The 23567-nt window shown below is 37.6% G+C and overlaps 2 protein-coding genes across 2 annotated transcripts; both read left to right on the forward strand.

Annotated features, from left to right (window-relative positions):
- Positions 1 to 15550: 15550 nt before the first annotated feature.
- Positions 15551 to 17389, forward strand: LOC122091278 (peroxidase 3-like). Its single transcript, XM_042661138.1, has 4 exons — positions 15551 to 15811; positions 15930 to 16121; positions 16206 to 16368; positions 16569 to 17389. Exons 1-4 carry the CDS (start codon positions 15602 to 15604, stop codon positions 16982 to 16984), a joined length of 981 nt encoding a protein of 326 aa, XP_042517072.1. The 5' UTR covers positions 15551 to 15601; the 3' UTR covers positions 16985 to 17389.
- A 3035-nt stretch (positions 17390 to 20424) lies between these two features.
- On the forward strand, positions 20425 to 21567 carry LOC122091279 (protein NDR1-like). The gene has a single exon (XM_042661139.1). It carries the CDS (start codon positions 20438 to 20440, stop codon positions 21137 to 21139), a length of 702 nt encoding a protein of 233 aa, XP_042517073.1. The 5' UTR covers positions 20425 to 20437; the 3' UTR covers positions 21140 to 21567.
- Positions 21568 to 23567: the final 2000 nt, after the last annotated feature.

The raw sequence follows: 23567 nt of genomic DNA on the forward strand, positions 1-23567 counted from the left end.
CTACATGTAATTTGCAATTCAAGTATCAAGAGGCAAAGAGAATTTAATGAAGTTTACCTTCAGCCACAGTTGTATTGAGAGAGAGAGAGAGAGAGAGAGAGAGAGAGAGATCTTTGAGTAAACAACATAAGTGTTTAATTAGTCTCCACCAATTTAAGGTTCCTATCCAGCTACGATCATGCACCAAACACGACTGAATAGTAATATGTCAAATTGGTTACCTAGCCACTTATTATCCGTTCAATCTAGTGTCGGGTCTGGGTTTAATTTTAACACCCTCTTCTTCCACGGTCGGCTTAGATAACCTTTTTCAGTTTAATAGAAAAATATAGGGATAATGAAGATTGATAATGGGAGGGTAGCGAGTTGATCGTGCTTAAGTTGCCAGAATATCAATCAAGGTTTCCCCACTAAAAAGTCACAAACAAGTCTTAAGATTAAATTAAAATGGGGATTAATAAATAATTATAGGAACAACACAATCTGTTTATCGAGGAATGCAGAGATAATAGCGCCAAAGCTCATTATTTAAGGTAGTACTCCAGTAGGAGCATGACACGTGGCCACATCTCCCCCAACAGAAACATATATTCTTTGCCGGTCGATATATGGAATGAAAACACATGGGAGGGCTTCACTAAAAAATGGATGGGTGGGTCATAACGGCTGGCCGGTTGGCCTAATGTCACGTTTCTGGTTGACCGTGGTTAGGTTCCTCTCCCCTACGGTTAACCACCCTATTCTATTTCATATCATCCATGGGGTATGGTTTCTGAGTGATTATCCTCTGCAGTGATTGCGGTCATGTAGTAAGCATTGAATGGCCAAGACCATCTGGGCACACGTCCTAAGGTCATCTTGGCCATCTGATGCTCACCGCATGGCCTCACTCACTGCAGAGGATAATTTTGCGTGGTTTCCACAATAACCCATGGATAGTGTGAAATGGGATGAGGTGGTTACATTATTTGGACTTGATTAGAGTTACATGTATGGATTTAGGTATCTATTGATATTGATCTGAATCGGTGAGTATTGGTCACTTTTGTTCTTGTTAAAAAAAATTACATTTTTAACTGTTTTATCCCTAAAATGATATGGATAATTGATCTGGATTTATTAGGTATCAATATCGGTCTGGATCGATTAGGTACTATTGATACGATCGATATGATACTGATACTTGAAATCATGGTTACATGCTCGTTAAATAAGGTTGCTATCTTCAAGGCATGCAATCATTGTATGAGATATTTGGAAGCAAATGAATAAGGTCCTTGTGGGTAGAATTTTGCCTTCATTCGGCTTTTGGATTAATATGGCTTACTGGAATGTGGAGCTATTCAGTGTCTCATTGCCCAATTACTTCCATTTAAAGGGCGAAAATAAGTATTTATAAAAACAAAAAGGATAAATGTTGATACATAATATGTACGTTCATATATGTGTAGAGGATCTAAACTCCTTATTGGCACCTAACATGTATATGTAGTGAATATATAGGTGTAGATCGAAGATCCATTCTCTATATATAGGCACTGGAAACTGGTGGCCTCAAGTTGAAATTGACCCCCTATGCATATCTTTGCCTAAATGTACAATTCATGCGTCAACACGTGTGTACTTATTGCCATTAAATAGGCGAAGAGAGGCATTTGTGAAAACTACAAAAGGAACATATGTTAGCACATGAAGCATGCAATCAGGTGAACCTACGTGCAGAGGATCTAAACTCCGGTTGTCTCTGTGTGTGCGGACAACTTTCTCATCCGATAGAGTACAAACATTAGTGAGCCTTGAGGATGAGAGTCTAGACGTTGATATATATGATCAGGCCAAGAGTAGGTTAGGATGTTCTGTCAAAAATTGGTGAAGGTACACCATCAAGGCATCAACCTTTCCTCTCTCTCTACTGTCTATGTGTACTTCGTCTTACTCATGGTTGTCCATTTCCTAATTTCTTACGAGTAGAACATGTAACTGAAGTGATCAGAATCAGATCACTCCTAGCATGGTTCTAACTATCGGTCTGGGTTTGGCTATATCAGTTTGGGATCGCCGTAACAGCTGTATCAGATTAGTATCAGTTGAGATCGATCTGGATCGATTATTCGGATCGTTTCAGGGGTAAAATAGAAAAAAATAGTACTTTTTATAAAAATCAGGGATAAAATAGATCGATACTCACCGATCTGATCTGGATTGATATCGGCAGAGATCAATACCAATACTGATACCGCCCCTAAATCCTTGCTCTAGCTCTCTTCTGCCTTGGCTTTGGCTTTGGCTTTGGCTTTGGCTTTGGCTGGGAAAGCGATTGAAGACCAAATAAACAAATGAAAGGGAGATGGGAAGCAGAGCAGGTATAATAAGGTTACGTTCAAGAGTCTATTATCATCAGTTGCATGAGGCAGAAGAAGTTGGTTTACTCCATGTGGGCTCAAGATAATAATACACTGAGAACCAGACGTTCAAGGAAGGATAAACCAAACACCCAAGATATGGTCAAGACACACGGCCTGTTTGTACTAAGAAGCTATAGGCTTAGCTAGGGGATGGGATAGTGATGTCTGTGGTGCTACTAAGCAACTAAGGAAATTTCTTCTTAGCTTAACAGTATAGTTGACTCCTTGGATAGGAAGGTATGACTAATTGGTATGATAGGTTGACGTATTTTCACCCATGAATTTAAGATCAATGTTTGGCATCCATGAATTTTTTTCGTTTTTCTGAATAAATTTGTTTTTATTCAACAAAAAAGTCCTTAGTTTTTTTCATCAATGTCTATTATGTGAGAGATATATTGAGCATACTCTTGTCTAGTTAATTGAAAGTATCGGTGAAATATAACTTTTATTTGTTTATGTCAGGGATATACTGGGAGTCTAGGCGCCTCTGCTCTCCAGTCACTTGAAAGTGTAGAAACTGAAACTATTAACGATGTAGAAAATGAATAGAAATAACAAAAAACAAGCACACAACACAAGGATTACTCGATTTGGCAAGATTACTAAAGTCCACGGTGGGATGAGAAGTGTTTCATTAACAATAGGAAAAATGTTATAGCCACTTATCCTTATGCCTCTCTTGTTAGAGAATACTCTCACTACGAATTTATAGCGAATTACATATATAGGTACATAAACTATTGGTGATGGAATACATGACATCCAACCCCAAGGAATACAAAGCATCCTACCCCCAAAAAAAATGAAACAACTAAGTTATTGGAGAAGAAAGATATGTGATGGAAAATACTAGTACTATGAATGAAACCCTCGTGAAAAACCTACAAAGCTCTCAAAATCACTGCCACATGATCTTCTTAAGGGAAAAATATTGCCACGGTGCCAGAGTGTTAATTTCCCTCTCATTTTTTATTTATAATTTATTCTCTCTCCTACTCTAAATATGTGAGCTCCATATCAATGATATCTTTTTTCCGCAGAACTATTGTTGTGGAATGTAAATTCGTTCTCACATGGCAGCATGGGAAACCTTTTTCAGTTTTATTAATTTTCTCTTATGGAAAAAGGTTTCCCATGACGCTCGAAAATGGGACATCACATCAAGTGGTGTAGGGGTGTCAATTCTGAGCTCGTACTAGTAAGCTTAATCGAGCCCGATACGTTTACGGTCTGACCTAGACCAGCGGGCATTTATGGTGTAAGTAGCTAGCCGGTTGGGCACCCGACTGAACTGACATGTTTTTATGCCCAGCTTGAACAGATTCGTTGTAACCCGACCTAGCCTGACCCCTTTAATACTACATAAAATTTCTATTTTTCTATTATTAGTAAGAAATAAATTAAGTTTTCTTACCCTTACTTTGTAATAGGATTTGATTTAATTAAGCTTTATTTTGTAAGTTGTAAAGGTCATAATCTCTTTTTTTTATTTGTAAGAACAACTATTATCTCACATCATTTCTCTTTCTTATTAAAGATTTACCTCATATATTTTTGGGCATTCAACCCACTTAAGAAAAGAATTTCAAGGTAGGTACGTTTAAAGCCAGTTTATATTTAAATATGTTTGTAGCCTGATTAAGACCCGTTTAAGGAAGCCAGATTAAAACCTAACACCGACTGACCCGATTATAAATCGTACCATGCTTCCTCAAAGCTATGGCTATTTTCTTAAACGGACGTTCACGGTACAAGATTTTCAAGTGATCAAGTCCGATTAAGCCCAATCAAGACTGTCCGATTAAGCCCAATCAAGACTGACTCAATCCAATCGATTGACACCCCTAAAGTGGTACAAGAGTCAGTTGATTTCTTATAAAATGAGCACATTGGTATAGAAAGAGCAAAAGAAAAGTACCAGTGTGACATCCATAGATTAATTCGTGAGAAAATGTTAGAAGGAATACTCATACCAGGCAATCGTGAAATCTTTTTCCTCCCTTTAATTTGTGTCACATTCCATTCCCAAATCCTACACGTATGGTGGGTTCATAAAGTCTTCCACTAACAGGCAACATATCAAGTACCACAATACGCAACTCCACCACTGGTTTAATCTAAATAGTCTCATACTGTAGTTAGATTCAACTCACTCACACATTACATAAACATTTTCAATGCCAAACATCTTTCCATGCCACAACACATGACTCATAAATCATAATTAAGGCTCAATTGAATTTGATCCTTCCCCAGCATAATTTATCAACTTAATTATAATGGCAAAATCATATCATGTGTAAAGAGGTGGACTGCAAGTCACCAAAACTTAATGCATTCCAAAGAAGTCAATTTGCAATTATTGTGATTCTGCAACTTTCCGAAGTAGTAGTTTATTGCTGAGGCAATCATAGACTCATTAGTCAAATCTGATCATTAATAAAACAATAAATTGTAAAATAAAATCTATAAATAACAATTTCTCTACAAGAATAAGTTTGAGTCAAATCTGATAATTAATAAAACAATAAATTGTAAAATAAAATCAATACACAATTTCTCCAGAAGAACAAGTCAGGGGGTTATTATCAGTAGTAGGTACCTATGCTGTACATGAAAACAACATGAAAGGCAGATCGATGGCTAAAACAAAAAAGGGGGAAGGTTCCCGAAGATGATAGTGTGGGAAAGAATCTACACAGTACACTAATGGGAAAGAATATTGTTATTCATATGAAACACACGTGTCAAAACACAATAGAAAATATATCAAGATGGACCCACATCTCATTATATGAAAGGATATACATTGGAATTTGCAATATGATATTTTGTGTTTTTTTTTTGTTTCAATAAAATAATTTACATCGCGAAGAAATCATATAGAGAGAGAGATTTAATTAGTAAGTGAAAGGAGAAGGAAATTAAAGGAAAACACACACACACTCACACAATGTGTACGATAGGATTCGATCCCACGACCTTCTCCCCTAGGTACTGGTTTCACAAGTCAAAGCTACCACCACTAGGCTATCGTTATATGGTTGAATAATAAAGGTTTAATTTGCATGTCACCTTTTAATCTAAGAAAAATTTTATTTACTGTCCAAATTGCAGCTACTAGCTACTCGGCAATCAAAGAAATCAGATCTCAAAGCATATTTTGTAAAATATAAAAACAAAAGACGGTATTTATGAAACCAAAGGAGAAGTGAATTATTTCATTTCTTTGATTGCAAGCATTAGTTGCAACCCGAGTAGTAGCCAATTTTTTCTCCAGTAACCCTCTCTAAAGTTCATCTCTTGATGATGCGTGCACACTCTTGGTAGTCTTGGATTTTCAAACATTTATTTTGACACTTGATAATAGCCTAATTCCATCGGAACTGCAACTTGACATCGGGATTAGGGAACTTAAGTCTTTCGTATCTACCTTTTAAGGGTTGCATCCCATGCATATGCCAAGTGCTAAAGATCTTACCAAGAAACACTCATCCTCTCCTATTTTATAAATTAAAAAGGTTCGAGGGTATGTCAGCGCCTCTATACCTACCTCTCTCTTCCTCTCATGAAATGACATCACAGTCTTTATGTATAATACCGTTTTGTTGCTACTATATATATATATATATATATATATATAAAAGATAACGTTTTATCATACCCCATTAGAGATATCACTCCCTTATGCCTCTTGTTCAGAGAGAACCATCGTCCTTTATTAAAATAGAACACACGCATAGGATAGGATGGAGGACATAGCTAATACCAGCCAAAAATATCCATTTTGTTGTAAAAAAAAAAAGAGACCACAAGTAGCTACTTGCCACCACAATGAAGGAGTCCTAATCTTCAACTACTAGTAATTAAGCCTTCTTTTCAAGAGTTCAAACTTATCCTTTGGAAGCCATAGCATGGACCCAGTAAGGATTAATGTAAGTGTTTGTACAAGCAACCATTGTTAGATTTCTGCTCTCTCACATTCTCCTAGTCTCCATCTTATTACTATATAAAGGGTTGCATTACATTCATCACAACCTACTCTATATATACTTTTTATATTGAATTTAAACTAAAAGTATGCCTTGTCTTCCTTTCTCTCTCTAAAGTCTGCAACCCTAATTTTGTCAATCTATTTTAGTTTGGGCGGCGCAATTAACACTAGCTAAGGTGATCCACATCAAAAGCCTGAGGTTGATCTTGATCAGGACCAATCAATGCTTGACACAGGGGTTGACATTGTTCATAGTTTGTTCCTGGTTGGATGAGAGGGTAAGCAATAAATTAAAGAGATCAGTACAAAAGTGCTGGAAGAAGTGGGTGTCATCATCCCCCCACTCCCTCTGTCTTAAATTAACCCACACCCATAATGAAGACATGAGCATGACTTCTAATATAGCTTAGGAATCAATTCACCAACCTCATCATCCTTTGTAACCTAATTCAATTAATAGATATATGACTTAATTATATTAACATCTTCCAGGTGGTTCAAGAGTAACCAGACCTTAGAAGGTAAGCCCATAAGATAGCAAGAGAAGTTTGAACTTTTAAACAACTTTTAATATTGGGTGGTATGGACCCCACACAAGATTACAAGAATCACACAAGATGGGTTTTATTTTATTTTTTTGTTTAAATTGTTTAGTGATAGTACTGGATGCTGGATTTACCTGACCCATTGACTAGGATCCATATATGACCGGCATATTGGGTGGTTGGGTGTTTCGCATGAGGGATGGACCATACTATGACAAACCATTGAGAATTCACAATAGAGAGAGAGAGAGAGAGAGAGAGAGAGAGAGATTTTCATGATGGATGGACCATTCAAATGACAAACCATTGAGAATTCACATTAGAGAGAGACATTGAAAACACATTTCTCAAGAGGGATGGACCATACAAATGATAAACCATTGAGAATCCACACAAAGAGAGAGAGAGAGAGAGAGAGAGAGAGAGACATTTCTCATGTGCCCCATCTTTCAGAATTTTTGAGCTTCAACTTAAAGTCATCTCCAAAGTGTGGATATCCTTCCAAAGCTTCCAACTGGTCCAGGAGTGACCCAAGCTTCATAGAAAGAGATGTAAAGGTAGACTCAGCCCGTCTACCCCTCATCCGTCTCATCTGTTTCTTCAAAAGCCAGAGATAGAAGTCCAAAGGGAAGATATAAATAACTAATAAAAGCATAGGGTAAGAGAACGTTATCTGCTTTTGCGACCACCTTCAATGCATGGAAAAGGGTAACATAGGTTTTTTGCATCTACCCATATCTAGGCGTGTACACAAACAAACGAGTAGCTTTTTTTCCCCTACTCTATTATGGATTTCTGACCACATTCTCCATAGGGCCCTCTTATCTCTTCCTTCTCCGAGCTTGGGTTATGCAAGAAGGAACCAAGAAGAAGTTATCCCCTGACCTGCAATTGGACTTTAAAACCAATCCAAACCATGCAGCCCAATCCAGTTAACATTGGGCTGGGCTCCAGTGCGAGCCATATTCTTGGATGGCCCAATTACAAATAAACGAAGGTGTTGATTGACCGTAATGGATAAGCTGGGCCGGGTCGAGAGAACAAAGTTGTCAAAAACAATAATTTTTTATTTTTAAAGACATTTCAATACAACCATGACAAGTTTTAATGTTGAGCGCGAATATAACTAATATTGTACATAGGCATATAATAAAAAGAGCAGCAGTCCAGTGCACGAGGCTCTCGCTACTAAAGGGTCTAGGAGTGGTAAATATACGTAATCTTCCCCTTTTTTTTGCATGAGAGGTTTTTTCCAAGTTTCAAACTTGTGATCAACATGTTACAATAGTGCAACTTATCGATTGGGCCACAGGCTCGTCCCCTAAAAAAAATATGGGCTCTCCCAAACAATAATGAAACTATACCCTATTTCAAGCTCCATCAAGCCACTAGCCATGAATCTAGATCTACATCCCTTTCAATTTTGTGGTTATAATTGAAGGTTTCGCAGATATCATGGTTAAAATGGATCAAATTGGAGTCCTTAATGCAACTGATCACAATTCTCTCTCCTCTCTCATCATTATTGGTGGTGGTGGTTTTTTTTTTTTTTTTTTTTTAAAGTAAAATGTGGGTCTCGTGTAATATGTTCTGACACACACAGAAAGGAATGTTTCCTTTTTCTAGTTTATATGATTCTAATATATGAGGTTCAGGTATCGATTATTCTCTTAACAAATATTTCTTAGATACTTAATCAATTAGTTGAAATGCGAGTTGAAACTTGGGATGTGGCTAATTCAAATGGTGTACTACTAGGGGTGTCAATTTGAAGCCGGCACCGGTTGGATCAACTAGGCCTGACCATTTAAAGACCGACCCAGCTCAAATAGATTATTAAACGTGTTGGGTCTAGGCCCATCCCATTTCTTAATAGGTAGTACACGGTGCAAGGGGTAAGATCGATGGATGTCCGATCGGCTCGGCTTGATTACAAGCCCGTCATGTTTAACCGTAGAGCTATTTACTCGATCGCAGACATTTCTGGAACACCTCTAACAGAGGGGCAAATAGTCAATTTTAAGAACATGTCAACCCCTTTCAGATATAATCTACTGAACAGAAGGAAAAACTGCACCACATCTCAAATTCAAATCAAACATGGTTTGATTCACACACACTATTCGAGAAAAATTACCTACACGAAAAGAAAAAAAAAACGAAGTCGTTGTCTAAAGAAATGCGCTGAGAAACGGCAGATGAATAGAACCTTTCAACTAGATAGTGCTTTTTCAAATCTCTCAAAATGGAATAAATTGTTGAATATTTAATAGAATATATTAAAAGTTCTTAAATTTAAGAGAATTAAAGACCGTTTAAGGGTTTTTGGTATATTGTCACGTTTAAGGCCTGATTCTAACCCGACTAAGAGAAACCCGATTAAAACCCGAAACCTAATCAAACTCGACACGAGATCGACCAAGATCGACTCATTCATTAAATAGGTAGGTCACCATGTAAAAGTATAGGCCCAGCTACCCGACCAATTAACACCCCTATGTACTACCACTTTGACCATACTAGTTTGCACGTGGTCTGAGATGATGGACCCTAAAGGCAGGGATTTCTTCATGGCTTCAAATCGATGACTAAAGTTGGCAAGGTCTAGATATTTCCGTTTGGCCAAGGCCCAAATCCAACGCAAGCTTATTATAACATATTATATGGGTTGCCATTTCAATGACAGAGACCTAATCAAACTAAGAGAAACCCGATTAAAACCTGAAACCTAATCAAACTCGACACGAGATCGACCAAGATCGACTCATTCATTAAATAGGTAGGTCACCATGTAAAAGTATAGGCCCAGCTACCCGACCAATTAACACCCCTATGTACTACCACTTTGACCATACTAGTTTGCACGTGGTCTGAGATGATGGACCCTAAAGGCAGGGATTTCTTCATGGCTTCAAATCGATGACTAAAGTTGGCAAGGTCTAGATATTTCCGTTTGGCCAAGGCCCAAATCCAACGCAAGCTTATTATAACATATTATATGGGTTGCCATTTCAATGACAGATGTAGTAAATTAACATTTCAACCATTCGATAGGAATACCCAGTTTTTGTGCATCTATCAAACGGCTGAAATTTTCAACCCCCCACACCGCCCCCCCCAAAAAAAAGCGTCTGAAATGTTTATCTTTCAAGATATACGAATGTGTATGAAAGCAATAAAATCTATTGATAATTGATTTTTTGAGTTTTTATTCAAAATTCTTCTAATACTACCATTAGCTAATTTTTATAGATTTATGCTGATTTATTAATAAAAAAGAACTAGTAAAGATTTAAGTGCAGGAATCAACATTAATTACTATTGGAGTAGAATTGATCGATTCTGACTCGATTTTAAATCCATGATAAAAACACTACATCATCATGCTCTCTACCCCGTGCGACCACAAATTTCAGTTTTATCGTCATTTTGTTGTGGGAATTTTTTTTTTCAATTGTTTTGGAATAAATTTCAAGAGACGATTCCCTCCGACACCAGATTACTATTTTTTACGATTAGAGAATACGACAATAAAATGTGAGAAAACGTGCAATTTGATTCTGTACTTTTCCCTAAATTTTAGTAGGGGAGTCGGCCCCAAAATTTGTCACATGGTAAATATATGACTCAGTAAAATCTTTATCATGGTCAAAGGTTCTAACTTTTTAAACAAGTTAGATAGTCAATGAAGGAGTTTGAATAACCCATCAAATAACCCATAGGATTTGATGTTATTATTAGATTTTGAGAATAGTGACTTACTGAATGTCATCATTAAATCATCATTTGTTACTATCATTGAAGATCCAAAATATCCTTCTTTAGTCTAATTGGAGAGTCAAATCTTATCGATGAAGAGATTCTCCCCTCACTATGGTTAATAGGAATTGGATTTAAAAAAAAATATATAAAATAAAATAAAATAAAGGAAGTAAAAAGTTTGAAAGACCATATGAAAATTAAGGTTCTTGTGACAAGTCATAACATAAATTATTGGAATCATGACAAGAAAATTCAAGAACCTTAGGGCAAATAATGAGAGTTTGTGTCCTTTGTGTTAGTTGGCTAGGCCTAGATTTTTGATACGTGATGATGCCCAACAAGACACCACCAAGGTGGCTCAAAATTCGTGTATGGGAATCCCTTGAGTCCTTACATTTGAGGGGTTCATCATCATTTTCTCTAATGTCTTATCTGATGTCCAGATTATGAATAAATGCATGTTTTGAAGAGTAAAAGAGAAAACGTGATCCACAATAAGAAACATAAAAAAAGGTGAATTGATCAGGTTTATGTACGAGAATGTTCTTGTACATCTCTGGTCCGTGGATTTAGAATCTATTAAATGAAAAGAGAGAAAATTGATTCTAAATCCACAGACCAAAGTTGTTCTTGTACGTGAACTTGATCCGCTCTCTCATAAAACAATTCATATAAATAGGTTATTGAGGGGAATGAGGGAGCTTTTGCAGCTTTTACATTAGCAACCAGTTGGGACTTGGGATTGTCCCTACTAATGCAGCAAACCAAAGGACATGGAATGCTGGAGCTAGAGAAGTTCCAGCTCACTTGACAATACATAGAATCAGTTGGATTCGATTTTGATTTTCGTCAATTCAATTCAAATCGATTGATTTGTATCAGATTTCTAAGGTTCAGGGTAATTCTGGTTGATTCCAAGTTTCCAACTGAATCCGAATTGGTGAAAACTAGATTGTTTTATGTAAAAGAATCTTAGATTTGCATTAGGAGTTAGGATTTCTTTTGATGTATTTGTAATAAGCTGGTTGACCCATTTGTATTTCAGGGTTTCAAATTCTTTCAACTACCTACTGAATCAAGCTTTTATTAGAAGGGTTTTACTCCACCATGTTTGGTTGCACCTAGACTGTGACCATTCCGAATCTGTACTCTTTCATACAATATGGGACGATCTTCTTTGTTTTACTCTTGTTTTTTATGATTCACATTAAATGGTGACAACTTAGGATCTGTTTGATTTTGTTTCTCTTGTTTCTATGTTTGTTTTTTCCGTTTCTGTGCTAAGAAACAATTTTTGGAAATACAAAAAGGTGTTTGATTTTTTTGTTTCCTAAAATGTTTTCAATATTGTAGTGGAGTTTAAGACATGAGTGAAGGCATGACGTTATATGAATGCAACTCATGAGTGAAGGCATGAAGTTGGGGCTTGCAAGTATACTTCATGGAGATGAGCCTCAGAAAGATGAAGGCAATCTGAAACTGTGAGCTTCGCACAACCAGGTTGGAATCGTTGCATTTGAATAGCGAGAAGTTTCGACAATGGGTTGGGGGTTTGGGTAGGTCGAGTGAAATATCGGGTTTTTCACATTTTTTGTCCCTCCCACTTGTTTCTAGACACAGAAAAACAAGTCTAACTTGTTTCTCCATTCCTGTTTTCAGACACAAAAATAGGCATAAATTTCTACTCCTATTTCCAAAAACAAGTAAAACGAAACAGAAAAATCAAACGGTTTTGGGGTGTTTTTCCGTTTCTGAGCATAAAAAAAAACCATTTCTAGAAACAAAATCAAATGGGCCCTTAGTGTAACTGGTAGAACTTCGTAAAATTGACGGAAGGATGACGACACCGTATCAGTAATCATGCATGATTTCAGAGAGAATATCCCTAATTTATAGAGGCAAACAGCTACATCTCTCGATGTATTTGTGTTTTCTTTTGTCTTCTTCATCTGTGTCTTCCTACTAATCAAAGTTAAGTCATATACAAAATACCCTTCTCTAGTCAAATTATAGAGCCAGATTGGGTGGATGAAGATATTCTCTATTCACCATTGGTGAAGAGTGTAGAAACGCAACCCTAAAACGATGGAGAAGATAATGGAAAAACAAGAACGAGCAATGCACACAGATTTACGAGGTTCGGCAAGATTGCCTACGTCCCCAGTGAGATGAGATCCTACTTCACTATCAATGGATAATAGGGTTACCCCTCACACCTCTCAGTATTGCTTGCATTATAGAGAAAGAAACCCTCACTACAAATATATAGCTAAAAACCCTAATCCGGAAAGTATACAATTGCCCTCAAATAAAAAATTCGAGCGGGGGGCGTAGCCCCCTTACATCCCCTACTATGCAGGGGGGCCTCCTGCCCCCCTTGCAACCCCCACGGCTCGTTAACCGGCTAGAGGGACCGCCGTCCTGCCTGTCGAGGCGTTGCACCAGTACTCCCTGGATTAAACTGTGACAGAATACATGACATCGTACACCAACAGAGAGAAACTAGGTCGGCCTCCTTTTATCTATAGCTACAGAACAAAAAGAATGTTTTTTCCTCTCCAACTTCAAACATTTTTCTTCACTCTTAAATCTCATGTTTCATTTCTTCTTGTCTCTTCCTGTTCTCCTTCTTAATTTTTTGATTTTCAAATAGTGTATCCACATGGATCAACTGATTCAGATTAGTACTGTGTGATACAAAGATAATAAGAATTCCCCCTCAACTAATGAGCTGTCCCCTTGACTTCTTCAGGGTGACATTATCTAACTAATCCTAGCTTTCTCTTCTTATCTTTTTCTTTTGTCACCTCCTATAAAGATGTTCTCTAAAGCATCTTTTTTTCACCTAATTTATCATCTGTGATTTTGAATTTGTGGTATCTTCGAGGATTATACTTCTTTATTTATTCTTCATGTTTTTCAATGAGCCATAAGGATAATATATATAGTCATAATATTAATCAACTAGTTTAGTATAATGCTCTTGTTTGAATACCTACCCAACATCAAATAGTATAATTGGAACCATGGGAGATCAGATCCATGGCTCTTCATGTACTCAATTCAAACCTCTATATTAAATGTGGAAACTTGGCAGATTATATGTCTTTAGCTCTGTCAAATTTCAATCTCTCTCTCCATGATATACTGTACTAAGCCATAAGGATAATATATATAGTCGTAATATTAATCAACTAGTTTAGTATAATGCTCTTGTTTGAATACCTACCCAACATCAAATAGTATAATTGGAACCATGGGAGATCAGATCCATGGCTCTTCATGTACTCAATTCAAACCTCTATATTAAATGTGGAAACTTGGCAGATTATATGTCTTTAGCTCTGTCAAATTTCAATCTCTCTCCATGATATACTGTACTGAGCCATAAGGATAATATATATAGTCATAATATTAATCAACTAGTTTAGTATAATGCTCTTGTTTGAATACCTACCCAACATCAAATAGTATAATTGGAACCATGGGAGATCAGATCCATGGCTCTTCATGTACTCAATTCAAACCTCTATATTAAATGTGGAATCTTGGCAGATTATATGTCTTTAGCTCTGTCAAATTTCAATCTCTCTCTCCATGATATACTGTACTCATCCCTAAGACATTAAGGAAGTATTTCCACCAAATATACTTCTACATCCAGCATCTTGTTCTTTACCACTGCAGTGAGGCAAAAGCCTGTTTTTACTGCTATAGTGAAGCCTGATTTCAATTTAATCTAGAAAATACTGTTGATTCTTCCCCAATAATGGAGATTAGGGTTTCTTTATATTTTAACACGTCAAAACTTACATATAGGGTTGATCTTGTAAGGAGATATGAGTGTGGGAGTTTTGTAATTTCTTCATCACATAGCCCATCTTAAGAGAACCACGTAAATCTTTGTGTTCTGTGTGCGTGATTTCTTTTTCATTTTTTCTTCTGCTAATCGCTGTTCTACTGTGTTGTTAATTCTTCACAAGCACCTGGTTTCTTCCCCCCTTGATCTTGTCTCCTGTTAAACCATCTATAATCAAAACCAACAATAGTAAACTTTTTTTGATATACAATTAGGAAGACCCATCCAACATCTTTACTAGACTCATCAAAGGCAACTGCAATGCTAAGTATTGGAGGATCCTGCCTTAGTAATTTAAGGTAGGTATAGTTAACAATGTTAATTAGTGATAAAAAATCATGGTGACCATGTAATTGGAAGTCGGTTTTTTTACCATTCTAATGGAACCATAATAAAGTGGACTTACAGTCTTACACAAGCTTCTGTATAGTGGGTGTAACTGATCTCTACTTTAGAGAGAGAGAGAGAGAGATAGAGAATTTATATGACATATTATTGCAAGAGCAGGTATTTCCTCTTCTTTTGGACTTTATGCAGAGTTGGGTTGATAATTAACCTGCTCCATTTGTCTCTTTCTTCTGTGATTTGGGTGAGATAATCTATTTCATAATCTGAATTTGCATATGCTTGGTCGTCTCAATCGATGTATCAAACATATTTCAATGCTTAATTCTGTATTACAATTGCTTATATGTATTAGTCCACGGAAGAAGATGAGAAAAACTATTGGGGGAAAAAACAGAGAAGGTAGATGTGTTGATTAACAGAAAGTTTAGGCTAATGTGAGTCATTAGAGGTTAAGACCCATATAATAAAATACTTATTACATCTAAGACAGGTTTAACTAATCTATAGTAAATGCACATGGTAGGTAGCTATTTGTGTAGAGGTTTGCCATTTTTTGTCTTACCTTGTTCCTTAATTAATTTGATGGGCTAGCTATAAATAGTCTCCTATGGTTTTGGTATTGATCATCAGTACTGAGACTCTCACTGAAGAGACTTAGTGAGAGATTTCTTTTGAACTAACAACAATGGGAAGAATGGGTTGTGCTGCAATTATAATCCTTAGTGTTTTAGGCTTTCTGGGTCCTGCTCTAGCTGGTCTGCAGTTGGACTTCTATGCTCAGACCTGCCCAAAAGCTGAGAAAATTGTATTGGACTATGTGAAGAAGCATATCCCAAATGCTCCATCTTTGGCTGCAACTTTGCTGAGAATGCATTTTCACGACTGCTTCGTAAGGGTAAGTGTCCTTTTTTGGTTAGTCCTTATATGCCTTCAAATCCGGCTATTCACATTTGATGTGGGATTATTGCTTTTGTGTGGAACCCTAACAGTAAAAACTCGTGTTTCCTTTTCAGGGTTGTGATGGATCAGTGCTCTTAAATTCTACATCGACTAACCAAGCTGAAAAGTCTGCAACTCCTAACCTGACTCTCCGAGGTTTCGGCTTCATCGATGGAGTAAAAAGCTTGTTGGAAGCTGAGTGTCCTGGCGTAGTTTCTTGTGCTGACACTATTGCTTTGGTTGCAAGAGATGCAGTATTCACAATAGTAAGTAACCAATAACCAGACTACTTCCAAACAGTTCCAAATCTCGACTATTCACATTCATTTCTTCTTTTCTTGCAATAACAGGGAGGACCCTCTTGGGCAGTTCCTACTGGAAGAAGGGATGGACTCATCTCAAATGCTTCAGAAGCTTTAACCAACATCCCTGCTCCATTTGACAATTTCACCACCCTAGTAGGAAAGTTCGCTAACAAAAGCCTTGATGTGAAAGATCTTGTTCTCCTATCTGGTAAGTAGGAAACTTTACATGGTATCAGAGTGAATTTTAGTATGTACTGCCATGTGTTGGGGGGAGGGGGTAGTGTTGGGAGTTTAGTCCCACATCGGCTACTAACTAGCCTACACCCCCTCCCGAATACATGTCGGAGTCACTCCACCTACCATTTCGAACTTTTAGGATGGAAACTTTAATCAACTCCATTATCTCAGGTGCCCACACAATTGGTATTGCTCACTGCAACCAATCATTCGCGGTTCGCCTCTACAATTTCAGTGGTCATGGTGACCAAGATCCTTCTTTAGATAAAGAGTATGTTGTGCGTCTGAAAGAAAAGTGCAAGACTCCACTTGATAACACAACAATATTTGAGATGGATCCAGGAAGTTTCAGGACATTTGATCTGAGTTACTATAAACTTGTACTTAAAAGAAGGGGTCTGTTTGAGTCTGATGCAGCTCTGCTCACAAACTCTGCTTCAAAGTCTGAGATTATTCAGCTTGCAGAGGGACCACTTTCTAATTTCTATACAGAGTTTGGAAATTCTATGGTGAAGATGGGTAGGGTTGGTGTCAAGACTGGATCATCAGGTGAGATTAGGAAGAATTGTGCAGTGTTGAACAGTTAAGCTGTTCTGGGTCTGGTTCTGTTCTTCATGGGCTTCTTTGGAACTACGGGTTGTGATAATAAATTAAAGAGTCCAATTTTTTTTTTTTTTTTTTATTAAGAGATTCTGTTCATGGGACATTGTGTATGAAAATTTGAGAAAAACATTAAGGCTGCATGTGGTTCACAGTTGCCACCCACAATGAATTTTTTTCTGTTTTGATTTCACATTTAACTTGTATGCTTTAGGCAATGGTTTTGAAAGAAGACTGTTCTAGGCTGCATGTGGTTCCCAGTTGCCACCCCTCAAGACTGTTCTTGAGGGTGGGTGGGGTTTTATTTTTTTATTTTTTATTTTTATGTCTGCTGGCTTGTTGATGTCAAATAAATGAATGAATGAATGAGGTCATTTATGGTTTGTACTCAATGAATTGTCTTTATTTATTTATTTTCATAATTTGGTTACTAATGGAAATGTATCACTATTTGAAGCAAGTTCATAAGCCCTGATGAAATGGCATTTAATTATTTAGAGAGACATATATGGGGCCAATGAGAGTATGTATAAATATATCAATATGTATATTCCACATCAAAAAAAAAAAAACCATCAATATGTATAGAATTTTTTTATTTCGCAAATGGTGAGGTAATAATTTTGTGTGCTTCAATGTCTGGATATAGGGGCCACACAATTAGGCAACTCTTTGCTTTTTTTCCTTACATAATTGTTAACTAATGGAAATGAAATACTAATTGGAGAAGTCCCCTGATATGGTCTGCGAATTACAAAATTGAAAGCACTTCCCTTACAAAAATAGATTTCTTATATGTGACATGCGAAAAGTTCTTTGAGCTGCCGCCATGGGAGGGTAAGCTAGCACCCTCTCTCTCTCTCTCCTCATCACATGAAATGACCATGCTGCCCTTATGTACCTAGCCTCGAGGGCCTATACTAACCTTACAACCACCTGAACTGGTTCATACGAGGAATCATTCAACCTCCATTGAAAGCAATGAAGAGCACTGAACACCTGTGTGAGTGGCCCCAAGGAGGTAAGAGGAGTCGAATTTAGAATCACACACTTCCTGAGGCGAAAGTCCTTTGCCATAGGATTTTCTCTCTTCGCTCATAGGTTCTAATGCATTGATAGGACTCCTAGAATAGTAGAAAGGGTATTTTAAACCTTCATCAATATGGGATGGGAGTAATGATAAGATCACAGTAATAGGCGCAGACATTCGAGGGATGAAAATATCCTTTGCATAGTTTTGCCACATGCTAGAATGATGATGTGGTCCAATTGTTGGATAAATAAAAATAATTTCAAGTTCGGATTGACCATGTGTCAAATGTTAGAGCAAAAATCAATCATATACACTTCTCCCTTGGATTGGTATCTACACCCATTTTATATATGGTCCATGCTTTGGTGTGCTTTATTTATTTATTTATTTATTTATTTTCAGTCGAATATCTGGGACTTGGGAAGCCTCTAAAATTTTATTAAATAAGAGAAACAAAATAATGAAGAAACAAAAGGGGGGATATAGCCCACCTTACTTCAATCCATGAGATACAAATCACTCTGACACTCGGAAAACTCAAAAAGAAAACCTGCAAAAGAGGAAAGATACATTCTAAAGATTAATAATCCTACTTTATTTTCCTGAATGATATAATTAATATTAGATGGGAGATCATTATCACCATAGAAAACTGAATTTATAGTAAATTCACATGCAAAGTTGGCTAATCAATTTGCTGCGCAATTGCTTTCCCAAAATGAAAAGGAGATATGAGCTCTCAGGGAATCATAGAGGTTGATTACTTCCTAAAAGCAATACCAGGAGCTCCACAAGGTATATGATATTTGAGAAATAAGTTTCACAATTAGGGACGAATCAGAATTAATATAAAAGTCAAAAAGCCCAAATCCTTACACAATACCAAGCCACCTCGAAGGGCTCTCATCTCCACCATTGAATTTGTACATATCTCATAAAAATTGGAGAATACTGCCAGAACATTCCCATTGTTGTTTCTAATAATGCCTCCCCCACCACTAGGGGTGTCAAAAAAGCCCAATCAACCCAAACTAGCCCTAACCCCCCTTGAGCCCGAACAGGGCCTGGGCTGAGATTTCAACCCATAAGGTGGGTTAGGGTTGAGATTTTTAGGCCCGAGGCAGGGTTAGGTTGGGCCTGGGTTGATGTCTCAAGCCAACCCAACCCAACCATGTGTATTAAGTGTATAATCATATAAATATGCTAATAATTAGTAATGGGTACTTATAGAAAAGGTTTTTCGTTTTCCACAGTCTACATATATACGAAAACTTTGGTCTTTGGCCTCTACAATGCATCAAGGTCAAGCAATCAAGTAGCCGATAGTATTGGGTTGAATTGGATTGGGTTAAAACCAGCCCAATCAGGGTTCATTAGGGCTGGGCTGGGCTGGACCTGGGTTGAATTAAGAGACCTTAGGGAAAACCCAGCCCAACCTGGCCCATTGACACCCCTATCCACCACTAATACCTGGATTCCCCTTGCTTGCACCGTTCACATTCTGTTTAACAGAATAAAAGAGAGGGCAGCAATAAATAGGAATTGGAGCTTTAACCCTAGTAATTGGTGGGTTTAACTTGAAGACCTGCAATATACAATTATCTCTCAAAGAAAGGGATTTAGAAAAATTAGTTAGGTAAATAATTTCATAAATCTAATATTTGATTCTCTTAATTATGGTAATTGTAGCCTTCACTGTGTCTTCTATTATTTCTTTTTTGTCATAACTCCCAAACAATAAATTATGGTGCACATACTTTACATAAATCAATTTTTTTAAAGTTTCACAAGGGTAGAAACGTCACTTTGCAACCCTCTCTATTGAGGGAAGGCCCGCAGGGGCTGCAACAAGGAGCGTTCATTTCCCTACATGGGTAATGGGTTGGAATAGTATAGGTTTCCTATCTTACAATGCGTAGAGTAGAATCATAAATATACCTTGCCACGATGTGCGTGCAGGTTTCACTTTTGCTGCAAATTATAATCAAATATAAAACACACAGATGACTAATCGGTATCGGTTCATAACGGTATTGGAAAACCGATATTTATTTTTGGTTGATCCCGCATCAATGGATCAATACGGACTCAAGGGTACAAGGGTAAAAAAAAAATCCAATTTTTGAACGAAAACAAGTGTAAATCACTGAATCCGTCTTATCGGAATCGATATTGGTGTCCGCCGATACAATATAATCCGATACCGATATTAAATCCCTGATTCCTCTGCAATTACAAAAGGCTTCAGTAGTTCAAAGAATCCGAGCTTTGTAAGTCTCAGAATTCAAAAGAAGATTTATTCTTTCCCTTCTCAAAAGAAAGAACAAATGACGTTCCTCATCCACAGACCACCACCTTCTTTCCTACATAAATACCTCCGCACAGAGCCACAAACGCCGGCTCATAAATGTCGACGACCGGCGGCAGCGGCGAGATCCCAACCCACACTGCCCCGGCAAACCAGCCAGCAAAGCGCCGCGACAAGCCTCATCGCTATCATGCAACACGGGTGCAACAAAGCCTAACCTTACGTATAGCCAAATGCTTGTGCGGAACCTTCTTGTCTCTCCTTCTGGTTGTAGGGATCGTAGCCTTCATCTTATGGCTGAGCCTCAGACCACACCGGCCGCGGTTCCACATGAGTAACTTCTCCTTCCCAGCTTTGGCCCAAGATAACGGTATCGATAACGCTAAGATAACGTTTAACGTTACGATCCGAAACCCGAACCAGAATATGGGAGTTTATTATTATACCATGGATGGTGCTGTGTATTATCGGGAACAGCGTATCGGATGGACGCCGTTAGAATTGCCGTCAACGTTTCCGTACTATCAGGAGCCGAAGAACACGGTTTGGATAGTAGGGCAGTTGGATGTGACGGAAGCCACGTTGGTAATGAACACTGAGAGGTGGACGGCGTTAATGGAGGATCGGGCAACCGGGACGGTTTGGTTCCGGCTGGAGATGACGTCAAAGTTCCGGTTCAAGATCGCCATGTGGGAAAGTAGGTTCCATAGGATGCATGCCACCTGTCATGTTGCGGTGGGACAGGACGGTCTGATCTTGCCTCTCTCCAAAGATAAGAGGTGCAGACTTTATTTCACCTGATGTGGATTTTATTTTATTTTGTTGGGTAAACAGTGGATTTTCTTTGTTTGTGGCCCGGGGGAGGGAGGCGGGGGAATGTAAAGTGTGAGGCTTTGTTTGGAAGGTAAGAACAGAAAAAATTGAAATTAAGGAGAGAGAAAGATCCATAAATCAATTAGACAGAGAAATAGGCATGCGGTAATCAATAAGGCTCAGGACAAGGCATCGAAGGGGGTTATACGATCAGTTTGGCTTGGTTATGACTGGGTTGAATCAGTTTCAAGAGTGGGAAATGTAAAGTGTAAGACTCTGTTTGGAAGTCAAGAACAGAATGCAACACAATGGGGCTCGGGGCAAGTCATCTAGGGGTGTCAAACGATTAGTTCAACTTGATTTTTGTTGGGTTGAATTAATTTCAGTTTGAAAATGACTGAGATCAAAACAAAACTATTAAGGAACCTCAATATTGATTTAGTATGGTTTCGATTTATTTCAGATTTTAAGTTCGAGGCAAATACCGGTTTAGATAGGTTTTCTATGAAATATGTTGACATAAAAAAAGGAATCTATTTGAAAAAAAGAAAACCGCCAAACGTTTTAGCACTGTGAGAGTTAATAATTGGTATGGCATATCCTGATTGGAATACCACCAATTCAAGCCCATTTGTTGGTCTGCTTGGTTTTTAATTCATGATAGTGATCTAGAAAATGAGACTGTAAAATAAGGATGTATTGGGAATTTGGGATTGCACTCCTTAAGTTCAATCTTGATTATGAGTAGAGGAAGTCATATTTAACTTTTGGGAAAAGGTTCCCTGATCCGTTTATGCAAAGTATAACAGCACTTTTGTATTTCTCTCTTTTTTCCTCACAGGAAATGATCATGTTGCTCTTCAATATATGATGTCGTTTTGTGACACCTAACTAGTGCTCTACTCTATGTTATTAGCTTAGAGAACTCTCTCCTTTATTTTTTTAATGGTGCAAAAAAATTTGAACCCATTTTTGCTACACCTTCACCAATAATTATCTGATTGTTGGATGAGATTCTTGAGCATTGAGAAAGATATTTTGGAACATTCATATTTAGGGTTAGAAGTAATTATGACCATGAGAGTAGTGATTGAAGAGTTTTCTCTTCCCTGTAAGTGAAGGAAACTCCTTCCTAAAAATTCCCAATTCAACTTTGATTAATGGAGATTTTCCTCAAACCACAGAGAAGGGGTAATTCCCTCACCTTTGGTATTTGTTTTTAGATGGATATGTGGGTATAGGTAATTTCAAATTTATACTAGAGACTAGGGGTGAAATAGGGACAGGTACTTTAAAACCCTAGTCTAAACCTAAGTCTCCAAAACTCAACCCATGCCCAACCCAACCCTATCGGCCTCATGCTCATCCAATCCAGTCCTAATTGACCCTGATTGGGTTGGGTTGGCCCTAATTGTCGCTGATTTTTTTCATGGTCGGACGAAACCCTATTGTTGCCATTTGTGTTCTAATATTAAAAATAAAAATAAATAATTGATTAATACACAATCAAAACTATGAAACACCACACAATAATAAATGTTAAGAACACCTGATAATAAGAATCAATGGTCCAGATTTCATTATTCAAAATAAAAGGATATGATAACAGCCCTAAATTATATTATATTAATCGAGGTTAAAGTTAGGGTTTGGGTAGGGTTGGGTTGGCTTGGGCTGGGCCTAGGCCTCAACCAGGCCTCAACCAAGGCCTGCCTAACTCTAACTCAAGGTTAGCGTTTTTCAATCATGACCTGTTGTTAGGATTAGAAATCTTAATCCAAATCCTTATTAAGTTTGGGTCGAGTTTGGGCTATCAAGACCAAACTTACACCCTATTAAAGAGAGTAATGACGATGTGAAGATCCTTCACTTGTGGGTGAAGGAAAACTTCTCCTTGATTAAGTCTCTTTTTTTTTTTTTTGAAGTCTTTTTATGGATCTCACTAACATACTTCCTATCCAAGGAAATAGAAATTGCAAACGTCTATACAGAGAGAGAATCCTTTTCATCACACGCTTTCTCATCTCTTTTTTCTAATGTTCTTTTTTAGGTTTCCCATTAAAAAATATGACTATAAAGTACTTCCACTTAGGTCCTTTGGTATTTAAGGACCATATCGACAAAAAGCCCACTATTGGCCCTTTTCTTTCTAGTGTGGCTTCAGATCAGAAGACCCTTTCGATGAGTGTCATTGAGATCATAACCAATCAGATCTTGCCAACAAGCACCAGACCATGCCACCTTTTGCAGTTACTCAAAAGCTTCAATTCCCCTTCACCGAAAGAACCACTTAAAGGGAGACTAGGGAAGCTTTAATACCTTGAAAAGGATTATATAAGCTAGCTCTTGGATTTGGTCTTCTTCCCCTTGCAATCTACTCATCCAAAATGTTTCTCCGGCGAGAAAACTCCACCCG

This window comes from Macadamia integrifolia, chromosome 10 (genome assembly GCF_013358625.1).
Source record: "Macadamia integrifolia cultivar HAES 741 chromosome 10, SCU_Mint_v3, whole genome shotgun sequence".
Classification (NCBI taxonomy): Eukaryota; Viridiplantae; Streptophyta; class Magnoliopsida; order Proteales; family Proteaceae; genus Macadamia; species Macadamia integrifolia.